Raw genomic sequence first — 25,812 nt, 5'->3', positions numbered from 1 at the left:
GGCTCTGGGCACTGTCAGCGCAGAGCCTGATGAGGGGCTCAACCTCATGAACTGTGAGATTATGTCCTGAGCCAAAATCAAGAGTCAGACACTTAACTGCTAGCCACCCAGGTGTCCCTTACATTCTCAATCATAAACGAAAAAGTACAGTGCCTGCCACATAGTAGGCACTCAATGAATAACTATTTAATGAATTAATTTATTAAGTACCTGCTATGTTTTAGGCAATATGTATATGTGCTTTTCATCTATTATCTCAGCTAATGCTTAAAACAATCCAATGGGGCACCTAGGTGACTCAGTAGGTTAAGCATCTGGCTCTTGATTTCAGCTCAGGCCTTGATCTCAGGTTCGTGAGACTGAGCCTTGGAATATTCTCTCTCTCTCTCTCTCTTTCCCTCTCTGCCCCTCTGCCATTCACTCCGAAAGAAAGAAAGAAAGAAAGAAGTTAAATAAATAAATAAATAACCAAAACAAAACAATCCAATGAATGAGGTATTATTATCCTTATTTCACTAATAATGAAGTATTTAAGTAACTTGTCTCACATTTCTTGTCTAGTAAGGATCAGAACCAGAGTTCAAAACCAGATATATCTAACTTAGAAGCTCTTGATCTTAACCACTATTTTTAAAACTATATGAAATACTCCATTAATTCGTTAATTCACTGACTCATTCAATCAATGTTGTATTTAAGACTGACTCATTCAGATTCCAAACAGGAAATAGATGATGCACTGAACGAGGATAATTGGGGGAAAATTTTTTTATAAAGGGACTCTTTACAAAAGTGTGGGAGGGGGTATAGAGTAAGCAAGAGGTTAATGCAGTAACCAAAGACTTAATAACAATCAAGAGGTTCCTCTAAGCCAGGGGGAAGGGTGAGTGAGGGGAGGGAGTGGTAACTGGACCCTAAAGGACAATATAGAGTTTGCAGCCTTAAGAAAGAGAAACTTTATGCTGAGGGTCCCAGTCAGGCTGAAGTGACCACACAAGGAGGAAGTTTGGGGAAATAAATACCTTGACCTCAGTGTTCTTTCTCCCTTTGATCTCTTCCCAGAGATCCTTCCTTAACTAGAAGCCAAAATTCAAGGAAACCTATTAGGGGAAACCATACAAGTCAGCCTCCCAAGGCAGAAAGAAGAGTGGGAAAGGTGAGAGTAGATCTGGAGGAGCAAATGGAAGACATCCAATGCAAAAATCTACTATGCACCAAATGGTGCTGACTCCTATGGATTCCTTAAATGACTAAGACTCCTACAACTCAGAAATAAGACTTCCTCCTCTCTTGAGTGAAAGAAAAACTATTAACAGAAAGGCACGACCTAGCTGTTAATGCATATTAAACCCTCGTAAATTATAGATTTGTAAAGCAAACCACGTCTGCATCAACTATATTCCTTACACAATCCCTAGTGATAGGTGCAACCAGGGTAATAAAGAAAGAATAGTTAATAATTCACTTTGGATAACTTTCATAAGATCTAAGTGTTCAGCTGGAACTCATTCCCCAAATTAGATATCTTAAGATTCAGGGTTATGAAAGACTCATCTGTTCAAATCTGACATTGATGAAACTAACCATTCCCAGCCTGTCACTATTCTAGTTAAGCTTCCTCTTAACATTTGCACCCAGACTCAAGTCAATGCAGGCATTCTCTGCTTTACAAATATCTGCCTCATGAAGGTCCAGTGAACATCCAGTCCATATCACAAAAGAAGAGGATATTCCCTACTTCTGCCTGCCAAGATCCAAAGGGCAGTACCCACTCCCAATTCTCAGTCTATGGAGCAGGCAGTGCATTTGGAATTGAAGCTAGAAGGAAGAAGCAGGGAAGGAAGAAAACTAACATTTATCAAGCATCCTCTTCCATATGCGTTGTCTTGCTGAGCCTTTAGAGTGACTCAAATGTATTCATTATCCCCATGTTACAGCTGAAGGAACTAAAGCTTAGGAAGTTTAAGTAACCAAGGCTTAACATCCTACAGCTGGTAAACAAATCTGAACCCAGCTCTGTCCAGTCCAAATTCTGTGAGCTCTTTATTATACCTGCTTGGAGGGAGACCTGTTCAACTTACTACCCCTCTTTCTCCTAGGTATGCACATTTTCCCATAGAGCAAACCTTATGGAGGAAAACTTGGCTTCTGAGTGGCTCACAGCAGCTGTCCTAGCATAACATGCTGTAGCTGGACCATAGCTCAGTCATTCCAAACAAGTTCACAAAAATGCAAACAAAATGTTGGGCTATAGCCCATTCCTAGGATAAAGCTCCTCAATTTCTATGATGACAGGAAGCAGACCAGAAGGGTCCTTCCCATGAAAGGACCTTCAAGAAGTCTCCCCTTCATTGTGTGGGAAGATAAAGGAAGGTTGATATATAAGCCTCTTTTTCCAACCCAAGAGAGATGCAAATAAGAAAATATGTGGTCACAGGTTTATTCCTCTGACTAATGAATGAAAGCATCTGATGAGAGAATTATGAAAGCAGATTCACCCCCAGATAAAAGAACATATACTGCCATATTTCTAGGGATTTCTCAAGTCCATACAATGGCAATACCCCAAGCAGCAAGAGCCTTACTAAAATCCACAGCTGAAAGTATTTAGGAGGAATTGGGAGGCCTTTTCCAGGTTTGGAACACTTTTGAGTCTTTAATAAACATTTGTTGTTGTTGAGGAAAGTCAGTTAAGAAAAACATTCCAATTTTGATTGCACATAGTCAACAGACCCAAAAACACGTCTTATTTCGGTGTCATAATAAACAGGATTTTTAAAAATCCAGGGCTGGCAATTGATGCCATGAGTACAATTTGAGTGGCTTTATGTAGTGGAGCTACTGTAAGCTCCCTTAGCATGAGAATGCCACCTTGGGCCTGTAGAGATAAAGTAGAGATGCAGAAAGTAGCCAGCAGGAAGAGTAAGAGGCACTTTCCCTCCCTCACTGCCTCCATCATGTAGTCTTTCCAGGACCCACTGCCTGCTGACAAATAATAGAAGAAGCTACAGAGTATAAACAGAAATGATTGCAGTATCTCCAAGAAACCTTTTCCAAAAGGATTACCTGACCTTTGCAAACTACAAAATTAACAGCAGAGAGGGGTGGGGGGCTTTGTTTCATCTACTTCCCCCACTTTAAAGTTGATTAATACACACAAGGATGGGCATGACTGAGGTGAAGATAAAGAAAGAGAAATTAAACATTGGGGATCTAGCACCCACCAAGCAATGAGGGCCCAAGCACCCCTTAAGAATAAGATCATGATGTCAGTGGCTGCTCACACAGGGGGGCCACCCAGACTATTTCCAGAGCAGTGATGCTGTCCTCTGCCGTCAACCCAGAGCAGCATATTGTGTGGAACAGATGCACCATGCTCATCCAACCTGGAGAGATGCAGACTGCCCATGCATACCTCAGGAAGGACTCCCCCATAGCCAACTCCGGGCAGTCATCTGTACCTGCAAATATAACCATTCCGAAACACCAGCTGGTGTTTCTCAGGATGCAGCCCCTCAGGATTATCTTCTCATTGTTGAGGGAGTGCTTGCTGTCCTTCCAAGAGAGAACTCCTGTGAATTTATCTAATTTGTTGTTAGGCGCCTCACAGACAACAGTCCCTGTAAAAAAAAAAAAAAACAAAAAAAACAAAAACAAAACTTGTTTATGACTCACCTCAAACTCTGGAAGTCCACAGTACTGTGTTACCACCCTGCTTCTAATACACAGGATATTTTTCCTTTTTTTAGACAGTGCAATGTTATGTACACAAGATTGTACTAGAAAAAACAAGCTTGACGGGGGCGGGGGGCGGGGGGCAAGGTGAGGAGGGGGGGCGATGAATACAAAGATGGAAATCTACTAAGTGTTTTTAACACAGCTTTCCGCATTGTTCAAATAACAACAGAAACCTTGAGATCCATGGGTTGTTTTTTTTTTCCTTAAATAAAAATCATTTACCTGTACTTGTAGTTTGTAACAATGATTTCTGAAAAGATAAAGCAGGGACTGTCCTAAAAGTCTTTCTTACACTCTTTTTACTTACTGTGAACTTTTACAGAGGTTAAGATGGCATACTTCCAGTTTCACAACCAAAGTCAATCAGGCCTTTCTAGGCTCAGAATTTCGGGGGTCCTACTATATCCCCCCACCAAGAAACCTGGGCCTTGTTTGCCACATGTGCCTGAGAATGCATGTGATTCTTTTCAGCTGTTCTAGGCTTCTTATCTTGATTAGATGCAGAGTTCTGAGGCCTCTCAAAGCCACCATATAACTTGTCCCAACCTGACCAGAATATGTTTCCAGGTTTTTTTTGTTGTTTTTTTTTTTTTTACTTCCAGACCTATTCCAAACCAAGGGTATGCCCATTCCAAATCAAAAAATCAATTCGTTCCATTATTTCAGTAAGAAAATACACTTTCAGGGTGGGGGTTCTTTTGACAGAAAAAGAAACCAGAAATAATCTTGTATGGACCTTTTCACAAAATACAACTATTAGATTAAATGCATTTGCACTGCAAACTGCTGGGGTTAAACTTCAATAAGTAACGAGTACCAAGACTTGAAAGACAGAGGGAGAGAAGGCAAAAAGGGGGAAGGAATTAAAAAGAGAGGTGGTGGGGAGATCCAAACAGGGCTCAAACCCAAGTCGGCGGTGAGATTAGCACCTCTCAAGAACAATAAAAATACACGTGTTTAATCAAAGCCAAAGGGAACATACAAAGTGGCATTTGGAAAATACAAAAGGAAGTCTTCAGCACTGACTGGAGAGAAAGGAGACCAGCCCAGCCTACAGAGCCTCTGTAGTTCTCTGTCACACCACTCACCCAGCACCTGAACCTAGAGGCTTCTTACACAGACACCCTTCCTTCCTATGATGATAGCTTTTGCTTTAAAACTCTTAGAGGTGACAGCAGCCAGTTTTCACATGGCCTGATGACTCCTGACCAACCAGATTACTAACATCGGATCTTGCATGAAAAACAAAAGAATAAACAAAAAACAGAAAGGAGAGAGGGCCTCGGGGCCTAAGGACTGCTTTTTCCAAACTCCTTTTTCCTTTCCCCAGTTATAACAAAAGTGCTACCTAAATAGCCCCCACTTGGGCATTCGCTGGCGGCTTCCTGGACATCCACCACTTATCGTGAGTACTGGCAGGATGATTTGGGTGAGGTTAAATAACCTGCACAAAGTCATTTTTTATACAAAAGGAAGTGGCTAAATTCTGGTTGCTCCCATTATGGCCTATCACTGATACTAAAAAGTAAATTAAAGTTGATTTCAACTGGCCCAAGTTGTTTGGACAATTATGTTGTGGAAGAGGGGACTTTTTCTAAATTCTAAGAATTCAAAGTCTTTTCCTCTTGACCAATAATTTTCATTCCTAAATTTTGTAGAAGTTTGAATTGAGTATCGCCAGCAAAACTTGCATAAAATATTGGGTTGATAGCAACCCTTAAAGCTTATTCCAGTTTCTTGACCCAAGACTCAATTTCTCAAGTCTTCAAAGTTGGCCACCAAAAAAACATAAATAAATAAAAATGTGTTTTGGGCAAAAACAACATGATACACAGTCCCTGCCAATAGAAATATAAAAAACAGGCTCATTTGATCATTTTTATTGTCGCAAGCAAAGACTGACATGGAGACAAATACAGCCTTGAACATGTTGGCTCACTCCTCCCTGGCCCCAAGGCTCTTCCAACTTCTGGCCTGACACCAAGGGTGTGGTTCTAGACAGGAACAGGCAGTAAGGCCAAGGGGTTCTGCCTTGGTTCTTGGAGGCCAACCCCCAATTCAGCCTTTCTCAAAGAGTGTGGTCCTACTGATTTAAGTACTAAATACAGAGCCTGGTCAAAACAAAGTGGTGGGAACAAAGCCAAAGTACATTTTTTTTTTTTTTTTTTTTTTTTTTGTCTTCAGAAGTACTCATCTTCCCCTTTCTTAGCCTTGTTAGCATAAAACAAAAGCTTCCAAACTTTTTCTTCCCTTTTCCAAAAAAGGGTAAATAGTTTCCTCTGAAGAGAGCACTGTATTCACGTCGTATCCCCATAGCCTACCATACTGCCTACATAATAAGATCTTAGTGCATATTTGTTGTAGAGATGGAAAAAAAATTCCTATGGTTTCCAAAGAGAAGGTGGGAATTGAGATGGGTGCTAGAGTAGATTTAAGATGAATGAAAGAAGTGGATTTATTTCCATGGTGATAATGATAAAAAAGGAGTGGAAGACCTAGGAGGCTAGCCACCATCATGGGCTTAGGTTGACCTAACTCTAACAAGATACAAACATATCTGAACACTCTAGGGGGGGAATGGGGGAACCTTAAAGCACATCAGAAGCAAACAAATAGGTACCCTAGCAATAAAGCATAATAAAGACTAAGGAAAAACTTTAGGACCCTTCTTCCTTTTGCTAATAGTACTGGAAAAGAGTTGGAGGCAGTAAACAGTCAGTTAGACAATGAATGAGAAAACAATTTAGGAAAAATAGTATTTTTTTCTCAGATAGTTATTCACTATAAGCATGTTTAGAGCACAAAGTCATCTTTAATGCGCAATGAAACAACTGGGACAAAGATCATGTCAATGAGGAGATAGAAATATAATCAGACTAGCTAGTTTTACGTTTTCCCCTCTGAGGAGAACAGATATGAAAGTAGATGGCAATTCACCCAGTTCACAGTCACACAGAAATGTTCTAGGTCCATTCTAGACAAAATCCACAGGATTTTATTCTCACCCTTCCTCAGGACTCTAAATTTAGCCATCTGGGTTATTGGTTAATAACCAACCTAATAGCTTTTTTCACCTAAAGCATTTACCTCCAAGTGGAAATCTATAGTGTATCATGAAAATGGAAGTCAATACCCAATATTCCATGATTCTCCAGAGAAGTTGGCTTTCGTGATGTATATTATTATTAGCATTATTTCTTGATTATCTGCACTGCAACTGTTTACTAAGACAAATTATCTACTGAGTAAGACATCATCATTGCTGTTAAAGAGTTTCTCCAGCCAAGAGTTTCTCAGAGTTTAGGAGACTGACCATTAATTGTTGCCCTGATGATGTGATACATTTTTTTTTCTTAGAAAAAAGAGTGTCACCTTCCTATTTTCTAAAGCCTCTTCATTCTTCAACCTTCAAGCCTCAGCCACCCATCATCACTACCATAATAGCCATATCAATACCAGCAGTAAAAAGGGAAGCTATTCTTCTTGCCTTTAGATGGAATATATGTCTCCTACAATCATATCAGCTATGCTCTTGGGCTGTGCCTCTGTCCAGGTGGATGGGAAACTATCTGGTAAGTAAAAAGTCATAAGATGTTGACCAAGCCTTTTTTTTTTTTTTTTAACAAAAAAGAGATGTTTGTTTTTGTGTATTTTAATTACACACATGCTATTCTTTATAAAGGACCATAAAATACACCAAGATTCCTGAAATAAAGAGTCAACCTTTCCCTGGTTCAGAACTCAGTATTAACAGTCATACAAAATATGTAAACTTGTCATAAACTGCAAAAAAACAGATCTCAGTCCAGTCAGTAACAATATGCAACAGATTCTTAAACACATTTGCACAATTTATATCCAGCACTTTCCCCAAGGCATAAAAATGTCCAGTCTACAAATGTATAACTGAAAACTATCCCAGCTACTTATTTATAAAAAGCTTTTCAATTCCCGTAAAACTTTAACATGAAAAATCAAGGCCTGCTCTATTTTTAGACTTGTTATAATATTAGATCAACTTATTTATTTTTCCTTACAAAATTCAACAGACTATTTATCAATTATTTTCTGATGTTAGAAATGTATAAAAACATTTATATAAAAATTTGTTAAATAAATAGATTTACCTACCAAAACCCAAAACACTGTCTTGCATGTACTGGTCTCTACAGTTAGCCAACTCTTCTATAAACTCTTGTCAGGGATCCTGACATTCAAGATCACTGAGAACATTGCTGCTTTTTAAAAATATGATGATGTCATCTGAGTCCTAGGTATACTTGATCTCTGGTAATTAATTTTGTGCCTTTCAATTTAGAGTATTCTTAAAATTTATTTCTTATCCTGATCAGGAGCTAGGTTGTCATGCTAATTCCCCTACTTCTCCAATGCTGACTTTCTGCTTGTAGTTCACAGCCTCTTGTAGCCTTCCATAAAATAGGCTTTGCCAGCAGTCTTGGGCTCATAGTCTGGCTCCTCCACTTAGTAATCATGTGCCATTGGGAAAATTATTCAGTTTTTCTGAATCTCAAATTCCTTGCCCATAAATTGGAGGCAGTAATAATCTCTTCCTCTCAAGGCTATAAGGATTTAATAAGATAATGTGTACAATTACTTAGCACAATCCCTGGTATATAGTGAGTGTGTTTATGTGTCAACAACATGCTTAAGGCCTGAGAACTGTAGGACCTTTGCCAAACTAAATTTGGCTCATTCTTTGGGAATGAGCACTTGTTCAAAAGTCTGTCTTCCCTGCCGGGCTATCAGCTCTGTGAAAGCAAGGCTTAGGTCTGATTTATTAACCACTGTATCTGCAGGCTTAGCAAGCCCCTGGTCATTGTGTTAAATATATTTTTACTGAGTAAATGGACAGATGACTGAGCGAATGAATGAAAGAATGAATGAAAGTTTCATGCCATGCCTAAGGAGGTTACTAGCAAGACACTGTCCTCGGGTTTAGGTGCAAAAGTGAGGAGGCAGGAAGACTTATGAGGGATATCCTAAGGCCCTAGCCATCTCAGTTTTGAGTCTTGGTGTCCCCCATGAGGACTTCTCTAGGAATATGAGTGGGAAACTCAGGTCTTCAAATACTTGGAAGATGTGCACTTATGATTCAAAAACAAAAAACTGTAGTTTGGTGCTAGAGAAAGTATTTTGGCAAAGTCTCAGAAGAAAAACCACACAGTAACTAGAAGCAAAAATAACACCATACCCAGATTTGCCCAGAAGTCACAAGCTAAAAGATATACTTAGCACAGACAGAGAGCATGGGAAAGGGCGTGCCTCACATGTCTGTGTCATCTATTAGACCATGCCACAGCTAGGCAGGGCACTTCCAAATGTACACTATGTTGATATCATGCTTTTAGCTTAAACTAAAGGATGCAATATGTGGTTTCAATTCCCACGACTCAAGGAAGGTTTTTCTAGTCATCAGAGGAAAACCTGAAATCTAGTGATAACCATTATGACAACGGTGAATAAAGACAAAAAAAGGGGAGGGGCTAAGAAAGGAATGGAGGAGAAAAGGTATCAAAGGAAACTAGATAATACATGTGGAGATATCTTCTAATCCTACACACTTCCTACTGCATCTTGTGCCTAGGAGATGCTTAATAAATGGATTTCATTACTTAATTAATATGGAGAGAGCAATGAAAACAAGAGGTGAAGAATTACAGAAAGTGAGATAATGTATGCTGGGAAATAGCACATGTAAGCTAACACAAAGGGTGGAAGAGAAAGATGGAAATAGATTAGTAAGAAATGGAGGGAAGAGAGGAGAGAAACGGGTAGAGAAAAGTGTGCTTATAGTATAGAGGGTTTGAATGTGTGTGTCAGAGGCAGGGAGAGACTGAAATGAACATGTCTAAACTAGGGTTTGGAAAGAATGGAGTAGAGGAAAAGTTGAAGGCTTTAAGAAAGCAAGAGCTTTAATGGGAAGGATTTAGTGTTTATTAACTATCCCAACACTTTCAAAGACTTTCCATACCACATCTTGCATCACCTTTCTGGTCTTTAAATTTGGCTGCTAACTGGGTGTTGTATGGAAACCAATTTGTCAATAAATTTCATATATAAAAAATAAATAAATAAATAAATAAATAAAAATTATACTTTCCAAAAAAATAAATAAATAAATAAATAAATAAAATTGGCTGCTAACAGGGAAAATATAATTTGTATATTGTGTCTAGTTTATTTCCCCTTAATCCCTCTAGTTATTCAAAGATGCTTTCTTGGAAATAGGAAATCATATTTTAATATACAGTTCAATTCAAAATATTGCCTTAAACTTTAAGGTAGATTGAAATTCAACACAAAATTTAAGAACAAAAGAGTAAATTCAACAGAAATCTGGTGCTTGGTTCAGTTCTAAACTGAAAAGTGACCACAGTTTAAGTATAAATGATTTCTAAATAGAGAGGTCTGTGTTGCCTTTGAGAAAACAATTATGTTAAAGATTTGATGAGTTACTTATGCTCCATGAAGCAAACTCAAGCCACATCTAGTATGTAATAATTATTAATGTACTTTAGAAACAAATTGTATGAAATATTTTTAAAAACTGTTTTCATAAAGAGGCAAGTCCCTTAACCTTTCAGGATACCCCAGCTATATGAAAGAAACTATTTTAGGTGAGGAAATGTCTTCTGGCTTCAGCCTGAGCAGCACCACTTGTATTGACTTAAATGTGGTGCCTATGTGTTAAATTTTGTTTGAAAAAATATTCTGAGATGAAGATCTTATAAAATCACCACAACAGATAAGCCCTCTCTCAGCCACCTGCCCTCCAGGAGCAGGGTACCCAGCACTCTTGCTTCATCCTTCAAGTTCCCATCAGGAAGTTTCTACCTCACCCCATTCTTCCACCCACCATTCCCAATCACTTAACCTTAGGCCCTTCCTTTGCCTTCCCCTGTCTTTCTGGGGCCTCATGTTGATCCTGCCCCCCATTTCTGGCATTTGCAACCATTTATTCATGCACTGAACAAGTGTTTATCTAGCACCTATTATGTGCAAGGCATTGTTCTAGGAACTTGGCATATAACAGTGAGCAAAACAAAGATCCCCATGTGGCTTACACTGCAGCAAGTAGAGATGAACAATAAATAATAAACAGAAAATAAATAAGTTATAGAGTATGCCAGATGGTGATATGTGCTATGAGAAAAAGAAAAAGCCAAACAGGGTAGAAGAGATAGAGAGTAAGAGGAGTCATACTCTGACTGAGAAGGAGGATTCTTGGCCCCATTCCTACGGTTGCATGTAAGAAATCAACCTAATCCAGCCTGGCCCTTGATGCACTATCCTGGCCTTGATCTATGATCAGAATTCTTGGAGGGTATGGTAAAGACAGCACTCAACAAATGTATCTGCTTGTTATTTCCCAGCCTCCCTTGCATTTGGGCCAGGCCCATGTGACTCACACTGGTCAACAAAATGTGAAAGGAAGCAGTTAAAAGTCAGTGTGTCCTTGCTTTAGTGTGGTGACCTTAGAGGCCATTAGTCTAGGCACCATGGCTAGAAGATGGAAAAGGCCACCTGACCTACATCAGAATGTGACATGCACAAGAAAAAAACTTTTACTGTTTACACCACTAAGATTTCTTAGTGTCTGAACTGAATCACAGTATGAAAAAAGTGAACTGGGCAATTATAACAATAATTTTCTGCTTTTTTATGGTAAAGAAGACTAAAAAGCATGAATTTTTACCTCTTCATAGATTGATAGAGGAATAAAGGTACAATTCTGCCAGGAAAGAAATGAGTAATGGTAAATTATATTTAGGTTGCCCTTTTAGGACTCCATAAATATTCTATGAAATATTTTAAGCAAGTATTTTGATTCATGAAAAGAATTTACTTTCCTTGGATTCAAAGAACAGTAAATTTTCATTGAAAAAATTACTTAGTAGAAAATGTATAATTTGTTTTACTCCAATCAAAATATTTCTTGGGCCATTCAAAGTTTCCTGGCTATTCCCCTGACTTAAATCTCAAACTGGAGGAATATTTTTTTCTACAAACATTTATTATAACAGCACACATTTAATAGAGATGAAAATATTAACAACCTCTAGACAGAGTTTATAAGCAAATGCAAAGTACAGGCAATATAAACTCTAAGCGGTGCACTGGGGAAATTTGACAATTTAAAATTCACCAGTGCTTTACCTCATAGGATCATGTTAGGATGCCTGACCACATTTTCCTTTAAACAGACTCCAAAGAAAATATTTGGAAGACAGTCTCAAACTCAAAGATTCATTAATAAATAAAACCAATCTATATGGAAATATTTGTGTTCAAGGACAGACATACAAATGTGTAAAGCAAGAGACCACTGAACCCAAAGATTCTCCCATAGCCTATTCTGGTGCCTATAGCCCTACTGTTAATGGTTCTTTCCTTTTACTCTTGAAGGATTTTGTTTCTCTGTGACAACTTTAACAGAAAATAATAAGACGTAGGTGGAACAGAACAGGCAGAGGAGATGGTTTCCCATGCTGAGAAGAAGGGACTGGGTTGAGTGGTGTGAAAGTTGTGATAAGGAAACCATGGTCTCAAAGAGCAACAGCTGACTGACTTATTAATAAATCAGAATTTTCTTCCTGAACACCTACTACCTTTAAGACATTACGCCAGGCACTATGCAAGATACAGAAATATATGAGGCTGGATTATTTTCTTGGCAAACTTTGCAGTCTAGTATTTGGTCTTTGTCATGGAACCAAAGAATAGATGAATGGTTAGACCTAGAGCTAGAAGTACAAGTATGGCTTGTGTTCATCCACAGCAAATCTGCACAGGGCCCCAGGGAGGCCAAGGTCAGGCAAGGGAAGGGTATTGTGGGACTAGAGGAAATGAGGTCTACAGAAGAGGAAACAAGGATGAAATGAACAATGAACTAATAAAGCCATTCTCCCCTTGGTAAACATTTTTACTCTTTTGCATGAGATTACAGGCTTTGATACCTGCAGAATTTTATGTCCTTCCAAGTAAAAAGAAACACGAATTAAATTTCAGATAATTATTTCATTACATTACTTTTTGGTTTTGTGATTTTTGTTTGTCCGTTTTAAACACTTACCATCAAACTTTGCAAGTCTGCTAATATCTGCTCCAAGTTCTGAGGTAACTGATAGCGCATGGCGGACTTTCAGGTTCGTTTCCCTATGAAATTAATTGACACAACATGAATTTTTACATGGGACAGCCCAATAGCATCTTACATAAAGTAATCAGGTGGGCGCAGCACATGCAAAACCCAACATAAAAGATTCAAGAAACTCCCTTCAAATGTCATTCACACCTCTCACAATGTCTCAGTAAAGTGGACAGGGCTTTGCATGCTCCCAAGAGTTGGCATTCCACCCATGGCACATCTGCATAACAACACAGTAATCTGTTTTGTTATTTGAAAGAACAGAGTACATAATAAATATGGTTTCATTCGAACCTACTCAGATATCATGCATGAGTTACAAAACACATTAGGAATGGGAACACAGTTGCCAAATAAAGGAGGCCAGTATCACTCTGGAGTCTACTATCTACATGAGAATTTTACTTGTAAAAGATGGTCATGGCTAATTTCACAGTAGCTGCAATTTAAATGGGAAGGGGAATATAGCTTTCTGCCCTGTGGAGAATCAACCCCAAAATCCCAGAAGTCTGGAATCATACAACCAGACAGGAACTCAGCAGGTCGTAGTGAGCTGGTCATCTTCTTTCAGGCGGAACCACAGATAACATTGGACAGATGGCCCTGTGGTCCTCATGAAATGACCAGTTGTGAAGATTGTATGGCCATTACTCACATCTCGCATGTAAGGGCTTGACATGCTGGTTTTCTCACTGAGTTCAACCTAGTTTTCTTCTACTGTAGCTTAACATCATCGGTCAGAGTTCTTTTGTGGAAATGTTTAGTAGTGAGTTCACTCAGTCCGCAAATACTGATTGAATACATACCATAGTCACCCATGAGATTCAGTGCTGCCCCACAAGGGTTACTGTTCTCTTTAGGGAAAGAAGTGGTAGGTAAAAAGCAAATATCACCATTTGGAATGACAAACCATGAAATAACTGAATTCAGAGAATCAAGAAGTAGGTACTTGAGAGGGCATTTAATCTAAAATTCCCATAAAGGAGTTTCACAATGATATGACAGCATGAAACCAATTCAAGGAGTACCCCCTTGGTGAAATAGCTTTCTGTAGGAGACACTAAGTTGGATATATAATTGCAGTTACCTTGTTTAAAACTAATCTCATGGCACAGTCTTTGCCAAATCTATCAACTCCTAAGAGGCAGAAATGAGTAGGGGTTGAGATACTCAAGAAGAACTTCAAACTGAGGTAGAAATTGAGCTGGGCTTGAAGAACAAGAGTGAGATAATGGCATTGAGGCCAAAGGGCCAATGTGCCCATCATTTAAGCAAACTTATATTAGGCAGTGGCACCAGTTAAGCAAGACAGCCATCGTTCCTTAACCTAGCTCTACACAACGTGTCATTCATCAAGGTTTATCATCTTTTTAAGCTACTTCCTCAGAATTCTCTCCAGCATCTCACGTCCATCTTCAGATGTGTAAACTCAAAGGGAAAAGTAATCCCCAAGACTCCTAATTAACAGTGTTGTGTCATGCCATAGTCTTCTTCCTATGCCTCAGTATCTTGGCTTCAAACTTCAAAATGACTTTCAGCATAAGAAATAATACACAAAGATCCTATATACCCTTTCCTTAGTTTCCCCAACAGAAACATTTTGCAAAACTATATCACGATGTCACAATATCACAATGGACACCGATACAGTCAAGATGGGGAACACTGACATCACGTGTAGCCACACACACTTCCCTGCCTCTTCTAACCCATTTTTAACACCTGCAACCACTAATCAGTGGTCCCTTTCTATCATTTTGCCAATTCAAGAATGCTACATAAATGGGCCTTTGGGATGTGACCTTTCGGGATTGTCTTTTTTACTCATCATAATTCTCTGAAGATTTATCCATGTTGTTGAATGCATCAATAGCATTCCTTTTTATTGCTCAATAGTGTTCTACGGTATGGATATACCACAGTTTGTTCAACCTGTTGAAGGATATCTACGTTGTTTCTAATTTTTGGATGTTACACATAAAGCTGCCATAAACATTTGTGTACAAGTTTTTGTGTACCTTAAGTCTTTATTTCCATAGTATAAATGTACAGGAGTGAAATTACTGGGTTGTCTGGTAGTTGCACGTTTAGCTTAAGAAACTGCCAAACTATTTTCCAGAGTGATTGTAGTATTTTACATTCCCATCAGCAATATGTGAGTGATCATGTTTCTCTAAATCCTTGCCAGCATTTGGAGCTGTCACTATTTTTAATTTTAGCCATTCTGATAGGTATGTACTGACATCTCATTGTGGTTTTAATTTTAATGTCCCAAAGGACTAATGATGTTGAACATCTTTTTATGTGCTTATTGGCCATCTGTATGTCATCTCTGGTGAAATGTCCCTTCATATCATTTGCTAATTTACTAATTAGATTGTTTTCTTAATATTGAGTTTTCAGCATTTTTCAAATATTCAAGATAAAAATATTTTGTCAGACAGACAGTTTGCAAATATTTTGTCCTAGTCCGTAGTTTGTTTTTTTCATCCTGTTAACAAGGCCTTTTTGCACAGTTACAATTTTTAATTTGAGGAAGTCTGATTTATCCAATTTTCCTTTTATGAATTATATGTTTTTTGTGTCAAGTCTAAGACCTCTTTGACTAGCTCTAGATCTTGAAGATTTTCTCCTATGGTATTCTCTAAAAGTTTTATAGCTTTATGTTTTACATTTGAATTCAATTTCCTTAAAAGTTACAGGGCTATTCAAATTGTCTATTTCACATTGAGTTTGTTGTGGTACTTTGTGTTGTGATGAAGCGGTCTTTTTCATCTAAGTTGTTAAATATGTATGTATAAAACTGCTTGGAGGATTTTCTCAAACTTCTGGCATCTTCATGATCTGTCATAATATCCCCTGGTTCATTCATGATATTGCTATTTTGTGTCTTTTTTTTTTTCTTTTTCAGTGTTCCTAGGGTTTATCAAATTTATTGACGTATTCAAAGAATCAGCTCGGTCTTTGTTTCATTGATTTTTCTCTTTTTGTTTTCTGCTTTCAAGTTCACTGATTTCTGCTCTTGTCTTCATCTGCTTCCTTCTGTTTGCTTTGGGTTTACACTGTTATTTTAGAGGTTCTTGGGATGGGATATTGCATTATTGATTTGAGATTCTATTTTTCTTTTCAAGTGTATGCATCTAGTGCCATAAATTTCCCTCTCAGCACTGCCTAAATCAAGGGTAGGACCACCCAGGCCAAATAGACATAGATCTATTTAACTCACTGTTTCTCAAAGAAAATAAATTCAAGAGAAAAGAGCTTTCTACAGATCCACAAAGTAATTAACAAATAGAATTTGCAAGTTATATTCCTAGTTGTTCCAAGAAAATTAAGTGAAAAATAAGATTTAGGTTAAGTCCTGTTCCTAAAGCTATTACTGTTAAATTAAAAATCAATCTAATTCATTATTCTTTAATAACTTACCCATCAAGCTCAGCAGTTTCAATATAACAGAGGCCATGTGGCTCACTACTTGATAGGAGAAGCAGATCAGCCTATTTTTAAAAAAATCAAGAACACTTGAGAAGGGAAGAGTGGTTGAATGCCTTCTATGTTGGATCATCCCTCCACTACTTACTAATGAGCCAGGAGTGCCTTAGGAAAAAAAATGAGAGAGGTAAAATCCTGTTCCACTTTTCTGCTACATGCCTCAAATACAACCTTCCCTCTACTTCTCTGTTCCTGTTGAGCATACCTATTGAATATCAGAATATAAGCAAGGGCTAGGGGGTATCATATGAATTTATAGCCACTTCATTTCCTTTTTTGTTTGCAAAAATAGATATAAAATTCTACTTTCTTGTCTTGATAATTACTAATGGAAAATATACAACTTTCCCCAATAAGTAAGATCATTTTAATTCCCTAGTATTATCCTTTAAGAGTAGGGGGTAGGCAAAGCTGATGGGGAAAAGACAGAAGTAAAGTAGGAAGAAATTGAAAATCACAGAAAAAATAAGGCAGGCACGGAAATTTTTAAAAAAGAAAAAAAATAAAAACATAAAAAAAAGAAAAAGATGATGGGTATAAAGAAGGGAAAAGATAATATAAAACAGGGGCTAAGCAAGAGGCAACAGAATAGAAAATGCTCTAAGTGACAGCAGACAACATTCAGAAACTAAGTAGTTGGTCTTTCACAGAAATAAATCATTCTGTTCAGCTGTCCATCTGAGCTTTAAAAATGACCTTTCACAATTCGGTTTTAGAATTCTGGCTGCTTCCTATACTGGGGAATCGTTCATTTCAAATTTCATTTTTAAATAAGGGTTTTTATGAAATTCTGAAAGAATTGAAGATCTAAAATGAATTCACTAAAATTCTAACAATTACTTTGACACATTAGCCTAACAAGCGTGTTGCACTGTTTGAATGTACAATTGGCATTCCAAATCTGTGCAATTTTCTTACCTTTGTTTTTTCAATTATTAGAATTGTCTCATTCTCAAGTCCTGGAGGTTTGGGTTTTTTTAATGTTTGTTTGGAGGGAGGGGAGGGGAGGGGAGGGGAGGGGAGGGGAGGGGAGGGAAGGAAGGAAGGAAGGAAGGAAGGAAGGAAGGAAGGAAGAAAGAAAGAAAGAAAGAAAGAAAGAAAGAAAGAAAGAAAGAGAAAGAGAATCCCAACCAGGCTCCACACTATCAGCTTGGAGCCAAAATGGGACTCGATCCCACAAACTATGGGATCATGACCTGAGAGAAAATCAAGAGTCAGATGTTTAACGGACTGAGCCACCCAAGCACCCCAAGTCCTGGAGATTAAATTTATAATCAACCCACTCATTTCATTGCCTCAAGCTTTTATATTTCCAACTCAAATATAGGCAAGGGATGTCTGTGTGTGGGTATACATGTGCATGTTCAGTTTTGTTTCAATTGTGACAAAACAGAATTAAGAAACAACTCAGTGACAAGCCCCTAAACCTATAAATGGGTTTATGTTATCAAGACTCCTCTTCAGCTCTAATACAAGAGTCACAGAGGCCTGAGGAGGCAAAAATTATTTTCTGACTAATCACAACGTGCCTACAGCAAACCCACCATAGAGAGAATATGTAAAGAGTTGTACACCATTCTTGAGCCAAAATTACCCACTATGTTTTTAAAGAGAAAAAAATGTTTTTGAAAATTTACCTTGGTCTTACTTCTCACAATTTAAATATCAGTGAATATGATAGCAGTATAACTTCATGTTCTTTGGGCCTATGCCTCTCCTCCCTTGAGCTTAATAGGATCATTTTACACAAAATCCAGAATTCTCGATCATCTGTGACTGAAAATAGTTATGAAGTACAGAGAAAGATCTTGATTTGTATCTAGAGCAACTTCTCTTCTAAACTATACAGTAAGTCTGATTCAACATTCCTATTTAATATTGAGTTTAGCAGCTTAATACTTATATTTTTGTTAGACAAAGGGAGGAGTCATCCACTGCTGGCTCAGAACATGTGACTGAGGCACCACCATTTGGCAAGTGGATTCTCTCCTGAACACTAACTCAACTTCCTAAAGGCTGTGACTGAGAATTAGAAAGCCCACAGGTTCTAAGCAAACACCTGCCCTGACTACCTCCTGGGAAGCTGGGACAACTACCTTCCTACCTTCAACCTTCCCCACTCTTCCTGTCCCTTCTGTTGTCATCTTTTTCTTTGATGACTTCTGAACCTTGCTCCTGCTTCCCTATTCCCTGATCTCTGCATGCCCTTCATTCATCCCTATTCTCCCTGCCCCACTGACTGAGCTTTGGCGTTCCTTTTTGCTCCCTTGAAGTTTTTAAATTCATTATAGTTGAGAAGGAAATGTGAAGGGGCAGGACCAAGAGGGGGCATGCAGAGAAATAAGTGGTCTGCCCACTCACAATCATGCAGCACTCCTATTTCCAGGTGCACTCAGTAAGAATTCTGAAAAGAAAAGGAGAAGAGAGATGCAATAACAGCCCTGTCAGTCCCTGGTCATCATGCTTTTGTCAGAGGTTCTGGGCCAGACGTGGAGGAACATAAGGGAGGTCTTAGAGCCCAACCAGCCCATGACTGAGTCCCAGACCAGGCCTCCTGAAGCTGACCCGTTCAGTATCTGCCAGGGTACCCAATTCTTAGTGGATCCAGAAACTTGTGTCTGAGTTGCAGGGGCTTGTAACACCAGTGTTCAGTGAGAGCTTACTCCCACAGAAATCCTGTAGTGTAGGTCCTGTTGTTATTCCCACTTCACAGATGAGCAAAGTGAGGCCCAGAGAGGTTCAGTAACTTGTTTGAGGCCACAATTGACACATGAATCTGGGCAATTTAAGGTTAGAATACTAAAATGAATAAAAGCCTCTTTCCTTCAAGGATTTTATAGTTTAGTAAAGGCAGAATACAATACAGGTTCTAAAGATCTTATTACCAAAGTGCTACGGGGGGAGTGCAAATGAGGTAGAGTACATCAGGTTGGTAGCCAACGAATGGCTTTATGGAAGATTCTGGATGGAATAATGGGAGGTCTCCCCAGGCAGAGACATGAGCAGGAGTTAAGAACAGAGAAAGAGGGGCGTCTGCGTGGCTCAGTCAGCTGAGCATCTGACTTCCACTCAGGTCATGATCTCCCAGTTTGTGAGTTCAAGCCCCATGTCAGGCTCTGTACTGACAGCTTGGAGCCTGAGGCCTGCTTCACATTCTGTGTCTCCTTCTCTCTCTACCCCCCCCCCACTCATATTCTCTCTCTCTCTCTCTCTCTCTCTCTCTCTCTCAAAAATAAATAGACATTAAAAAGAAAAAAACAACAACAACAAGGAAACGAAAGCACATTTATTGGAACTCACAAATGTGCCAGGAAAATAGTCGTTAATTCCTACCAAAAACATCTTCCTCAGATACCATTTGTACTTTCTTCTCTCAATTATTGGTGACTTTTCCCCATGTCCTGCCAAGAGAAGTTCAACTATGTCCCCCAAGGATGAAGCAGTGTTTTCCAACACAATGCCCTTTCCTCCACCTTCCACATACAACAAAAAGCCCAAGCAATTGCTTCATAGAAACCTTAAACAAATACTTCAATCAGAGGAAACTTAAGAATCCACTGAACACCTTTGAGTTCTCACAACCAACAACACTGTCCTCATAGACTGATTAGGCATAATTAATGTTTGCTGAATTGAAGAATTCAGAATAAAGCAAAATCTCAAGCAATGACAACACCTAAAAGCTGTACAATTCTTTAAGAGTTTATAAAACACTCTCCACAATTCTGTCACTTTATTCTTTCAACAATCCTGTGAGAAGATAATATTGTTCCTGTTGTGTGAATAAGAAATCTGGGAAATTTATCTCTGGCCCCACAAGCAGTAGATGAACTAAATTAATTCACGTAACATCCATAGCCTTTACAAAGTCATGGTGAGAGCTTTGTCACTTCTAAAAGGCCCTAAGGGATTTAATGCCCTGCTCATGCCACACAGTTTAAAGGGCAGAGCTAGAACTAGAATTTATAACTCTGTTCCCAGATGTATACTCTTTCCTCTGGGTGGCTACAAAATCACTGGACCAGGACAAACAGAAAGTGTTTTGTTTTGTTTTGCTTTGTTGGTGTTTAAAAACCAAAACCACAATGGTTAAGAATAGTGGGATATTAACCCCATAACCTGATGTAAAGATAAATTTGTAGAATTAATTGGAATGTCCTATCTGAATCTCCCTATTAAGTCATTCTGGTACATGGAGCTCTTTATCTTCTTTACTATCTACAATATTATCTTTTACTTTTGTAGTCCCAAAATAAAAATCCAAAATGGCTCATGCAATATGAGTATACTTATAGGAAAATAGGTTTGATACAGACAAGAATCAGGATGGAGTTGTAAAAATGAAAATGTGTAAGATTGTAGGTGATATTTTTATTTAAAATTTAAATTTCAGATCAAACAAATGCATGTTGAGTGTCTACTAACATGTATTAGATACATCTAACACATGTTTTTAATAATTAACTATTTGAGAAGAATAAGAAAAGGATGGAAGAAAGGAGAAAAGGAGAATAATAATGATCATAGCTTTTACTTACTTTACTAATTTTTACTTTCTTTAGTCAAAAAAAAATCCTTACCTTGTATATTTCACCCCCCCACACACACAAATGAATAATTGCTTATAAACAGAACACTGACCATGTATTTTTTTCTAATGTAGAAAATGGCATGCTACCTCTCTATACTTTAGCAAGAAGCTTCTTTTTCAGTGCAGCTTACACAAATGTTTTAAAAAATCTTCCTCTGGAAATTTTCAACTTTCTACTGTCTCACATATTTTTAAAAGTGAAAGAGGGCTTATTTACAACAATTAGTGTGAAGCAAGTAATTCTGACTTGAAGCGATAAAATCTTAAATAACAAAGAGGGCAATGAGATCACCACATGGCCTCTCTGAAAGGGACTAAGGTGCTGCAAAAAATTATACGAGATGCCCTGATGGGTGAGAGAGCCAAAGCCCACCCTTGGTCAGTACTGGAGTTGAGATCAGATTCATCTTTCTAGTTCTTTAATTTCTAAAGGTGATATTTCCAATTCAGGTAGCAGACGAATGTCTTTGTTTTAAAACAAAACCTTTACTGTTGTAAACACCTAAAAAATGAATGCCCTTCTTCTGGGGGGATGGGGACAGTAGAGGAAGAGAGGACACTCGTTCAAATGTTCAAATGTTCAAATATGGTCATGTCCAGTAAGGGGTTTATTTCTACCACCAGGTAGGAAAATGGAAACAAAACAAGGTTACTGCTGTCAAGTAAAGGAGGAAGGTGTGCCTGGCTCCCAGGGTCCAAGTTCTGGCACTAATAAAGACCTTTGGGGGCGCCTGGGTGGCTCGGTCGGTTAAGCGTCCGACTTCGGCTCAGGTCATGATCTCATGGTCCGTGGGTTCAAGCCCCGCGTCGGGCTCTGTGCTGACAGCTCAGAGCCTGGAGCCTGTTTCAGATTCTGTGTCTCCCTCTCTCTGTGACCCTCCCCCATTTATGCTCTGTCTCTCTCTGTCTCAAAAATAAATAAATGTTTAAAAAAATTTAAAAAAAAAAAAAAGACCTTTGCAGTGTGTTTGTCTGACCATTTACTTGGTTCTTCTCATGCAAGCCAATCTCATTGCAATAAGTGAATCACACTCTACATTTTCCCCTCCTGGTCCCAAAATTAAACTAGGAGCTCTGGAAGTTCAGCCCAAACATGTTTTAAAATTTCTTTTTAAGTGAGTAGTGAGGGTTCCTTGTCTGGAAAACAAAGGTAACTTCTGAATATGCCAGCTAATTAGCCATCACAGGCAAGCTCCTTTCCTTGCTTAAAATAGAATAAGCTGACATAAATTAATTTAGAATTCTAAGTATGAACAACTAGAGGTTATGCATCAGAATTAGGTACAACATTCTGTGGTCACTTCACTTCCAGCACCCAAGCCTGAAGACCCTAACTTAGGAAACCCAGGTTCAAGGCAATTGGGATGACTTTTAATGGGGTAAGGAGCCAGCAGATGGTAGCAATTAGGAGTGGAGTTAAAATCCAGATGGCCTGTGTTTAACTCCTAGCTCTCCTATTGACAAGCTATTTGATGGCACTTTTTTCTCATCTGTAAAATGGGAACAATAATAGAACAACCTGCCTTCCTTGAGCTAATGTAAAGATTAAATGAGCTAATCCTCAGGGAGCAGGAGGTATATTCATACTTCTAAATTATTATAGCAGTTCACCCATAAAAACATTGGCCCTTAGAAAAAGTTTTGTAGATGCCAAGTAGCTAGACAGACATAGAAAAATTCTGAAACAAAGTGAGATAATCAAGAGACACTACAGAGTTTTGGCATTTGAAGAACTCTTTTCTTCACTTATCCAAAGATTAAACCAACAGAACTATAATTATAGGAATCAGACCAAGATCAATGGAGATAAACACATCATCCTTGTTATTAATAAAGCTGCTGGAGACCAGGCTATAGGTCTGTGGGCCAAATGGGCTTGCTAATACTTGATCCCTGTTAGGTTCACCTAGCTGTAGATAAAGGGAGCTCTAAACTACCTGGACCTTCCAAGCACCTCCACCACAAGGATTTGCTTTTGTAAAATTGTTGGAATGAAAGAGCAGGGCTGAATGTACTGTGAACACAGGCAGAGCCCAAAGAGAAGGGGAAGGAAGGAGGCTCTGGGTCATGGGCACCACTCCCTGCCCCCAAACCCAGCAATCACAGAAGTCACTCCTGGGAGAGAGATGTGGGCAAGGCAGTACAAAAAGCTCAAAAGATTATTTTGGTGCTGCCCCTCCAAGTGAAAATGTAAAGAACTGGATGTAGAGAAGAGTGGAGAATAAGCATTCCCATCCCATCATGTAGCCACAATAAAAAGGCCACATCTGTGCCATACAATCAAGCAGCCCCAAGTCACACATAGCTATCTAAATCTAAATGTTTTTAAAAATCAAAATTAATTAAAATTTAATAAAATTTTAGGGGCACCTGGGTGGCTCAGTTGGTTGGGCGTCCAGCTTTGGCTCAGGTCATGATCTCATGGTCCACAAGTTTGAGCCCGGAGCCTGCTTCAGATTCTGTGTCTCCCTCTCTCTCTCTGCCCCTCCCCCACTCAAGTTCTCTCAAACAAACATTTAAAAAATTTTTTTAATTGAAATTAAATAAAATTTTAAATTCAGTTCCTCAGTTGCACTAGTCACATTTTATGCACTCAGTGTCCACATGGGGCTATTGGCTGTCACACTGGACAGCACAAATATACATTTCCGTCACTGTAGAAAGTTCTTTTTTTTTTTTAAAGTTTATTTATTTTGAGACAGAGAGGGAGAGAGAGAGGGAGTGGGGGAGGGGAGAGAGAGGGAGAATCCCAAGCAGGCTCTGCATTGTCAGCACAGAGCCTGCTGAGGGGCTGAAACCCACAAACTTCAAGATCATGACCTGAGCTGAAATCAAGACTCAGATGCTTAACCAACGGAGCCACCCAGGCACCTCTCACTGCAGGAAGTTCTACTGGACAGTGCTGGGACACATGGATCACTGACTTCATGGAAATTTGTCTAAATGTGTGATTCATTTTAAACCAACGCTAATGAAACACCTATTGAACTGGTCTTCTTTCACCTGATGTGTGCACTTACACTTGCCTTCCATGCATCATTCCATAGACAGTTTTGCAGAAGCAAAGCAAGCACAGGTACCATAACATAGAAAATATAACTAAATGAAGAATAAAGATGAGGGGAAATACAAATTAGAATATCAAGGCCAGAGGGCAAGTTGGAGCACAGATAAGTTACCCAGGAGGTCCTATAGAGTTAGGAGATTTGGGACATATGTTTGATTTCTGCCTTTCTTGGATTCACCCCAAAGAATGTGATAAATGAACACACTAGAATATAGATTAGTGAACAAGTGATTTCAGTCTAATATTTATCCTTGTTAGAGCACATACAGGGGGCTCTTTAAATACACTGTTTTTATGAATACATGAAGTGGGAATATGTCTAGCATTGCCACTGAAATATTCAATTGTAAATAAAATAATAGTTACATGTGTGGCACACTTTAATTTTTTCTAATTCCATTATAATCTAGTGCCATTCCTGGGATAAAGTAGTTGCCAAACATTTTTTTGAATGCACACATCTTAGAATTCCACATATGCCAGTGTTTTTAAAAAGTGAAGGTTAACCATCTAGTTGCACCAAAACTTTTTCACTGTAATCATTTTAATTGAACCCAGAACTAAATTACATTACATGAAGACTTTTCTTCTTAAGCAAAGAATCCTGAAGATATGTGACCTTTTCTTTGAGCACACAGATGTATATTAGTATCCCATTGAGCCAGAACACTCTGAATTTCCAAAGTTTATATCCATTTTCCCCTCTGTCTTCTCTCTTACAAAAGACTGACATTTATTCATTCAGCCATCACTTGCTGTCTGCCCACCATGACCCAACATGGCACTAGGTGTGAGAGACCAGCCAGATCAACGTGCTCTTTGCCTTCAACAATCCTGTAGTCATCTCAGTTCAGACAGAGAATTAGCACACAGGACTGGAAGGGATCTTTGGGATGATATAGTGGTCTGGCACCTTGATTGACACATGGAGAAACCATAGGCAGAGAAGATATAGTGCTGTCACTGAAGGAATGGAGCAGACTCAGTTCTAACCCAATTCACTTCACTGCCCTTACACTACACAGGTATCCCCAACTTTTTGAAAGTTTTCATTACACCACTTCATGGAAGAACTATATCAGTACTTGTTTTCACTAACCAAAAGAAATATGAAAAGGATTTTTACCTTTATGAAAAGAAGGAAAAGCAAAAGTAGCATACAAGTTTGTAGTGAACCCTTACAGAAGTAGTGTGCACCTGAGAGCAAGAGAGTCCCCACCAAGTTCCTTCTCCCAGAACTATCCTCAGCATCTCGGTGTCTAGCCTCAAAAGCTTTGAACTGTCTGTGAGCATTTGTGCTTTATCTTGACTTATTTTGTGCATCATTAGCAAGATGTGTCCTAAGGTATCAGAAAGGCCTAAGAGAGATTATTTTGGGGGCCTGGGAATACTCAAAAAAGTTTTCCATACGAATTAAGGGTAAGAGTCTTTGATTTGTGCTATATTGGCTTATTGAAGGTTTCACAGGACCGCTCTACTTTCAGATAACAAGAGATACCTGTATCTGTCTGCATCTTTCCTACAGGTTAGAACCAGCAGATGCCACTCCCTAGTGTATTGCTGCTAATCTTTAATGAGCTGGAAAATAAGCTGGATAAGCTAATTTGAGTTGCGTCTAATCTAACAACATGGGGCTAGGGATGCCAACCCCCATTCAGTCAAAAATCCATGCAGTGTAACTTTTGACTCCCAAAAAACTTAACTACTAATACCCTATCAACCAGAAGCCTTAATGATAACATTAACAGTCAATTA

General features: G+C 38.7%; 1 protein-coding gene across 1 annotated transcript in view; it reads right to left on the bottom strand.

The window, feature by feature from the left end:
• The window catches only part of ATP8B4 (ATPase phospholipid transporting 8B4 (putative)), a 259,928-nt gene that overhangs the window by 101,826 nt on the left and 132,290 nt on the right, over positions 1-25,812 (bottom strand). The window contains 3 exon segments of the mRNA XM_047075128.1: positions 3,462-3,620; positions 12,833-12,915; positions 16,334-16,404. Of these exon segments, the coding sequence (XP_046931084.1) occupies positions 3,462-3,620; positions 12,833-12,915; positions 16,334-16,404 (313 nt within the window).

This window comes from Lynx rufus, unplaced genomic scaffold, assembly GCF_022079265.1.
Source record: "Lynx rufus isolate CCGP_SWC_20201006 ecotype Redwood Valley unplaced genomic scaffold, mLynRuf1.p SCAF_13, whole genome shotgun sequence".
NCBI lineage: Eukaryota > Metazoa > Chordata > Mammalia > Carnivora > Felidae > Lynx > Lynx rufus.
The sequence above is the reverse complement of the archived record's forward strand: the minus strand, read 5'-3'. Positions and strand labels throughout refer to the sequence as shown.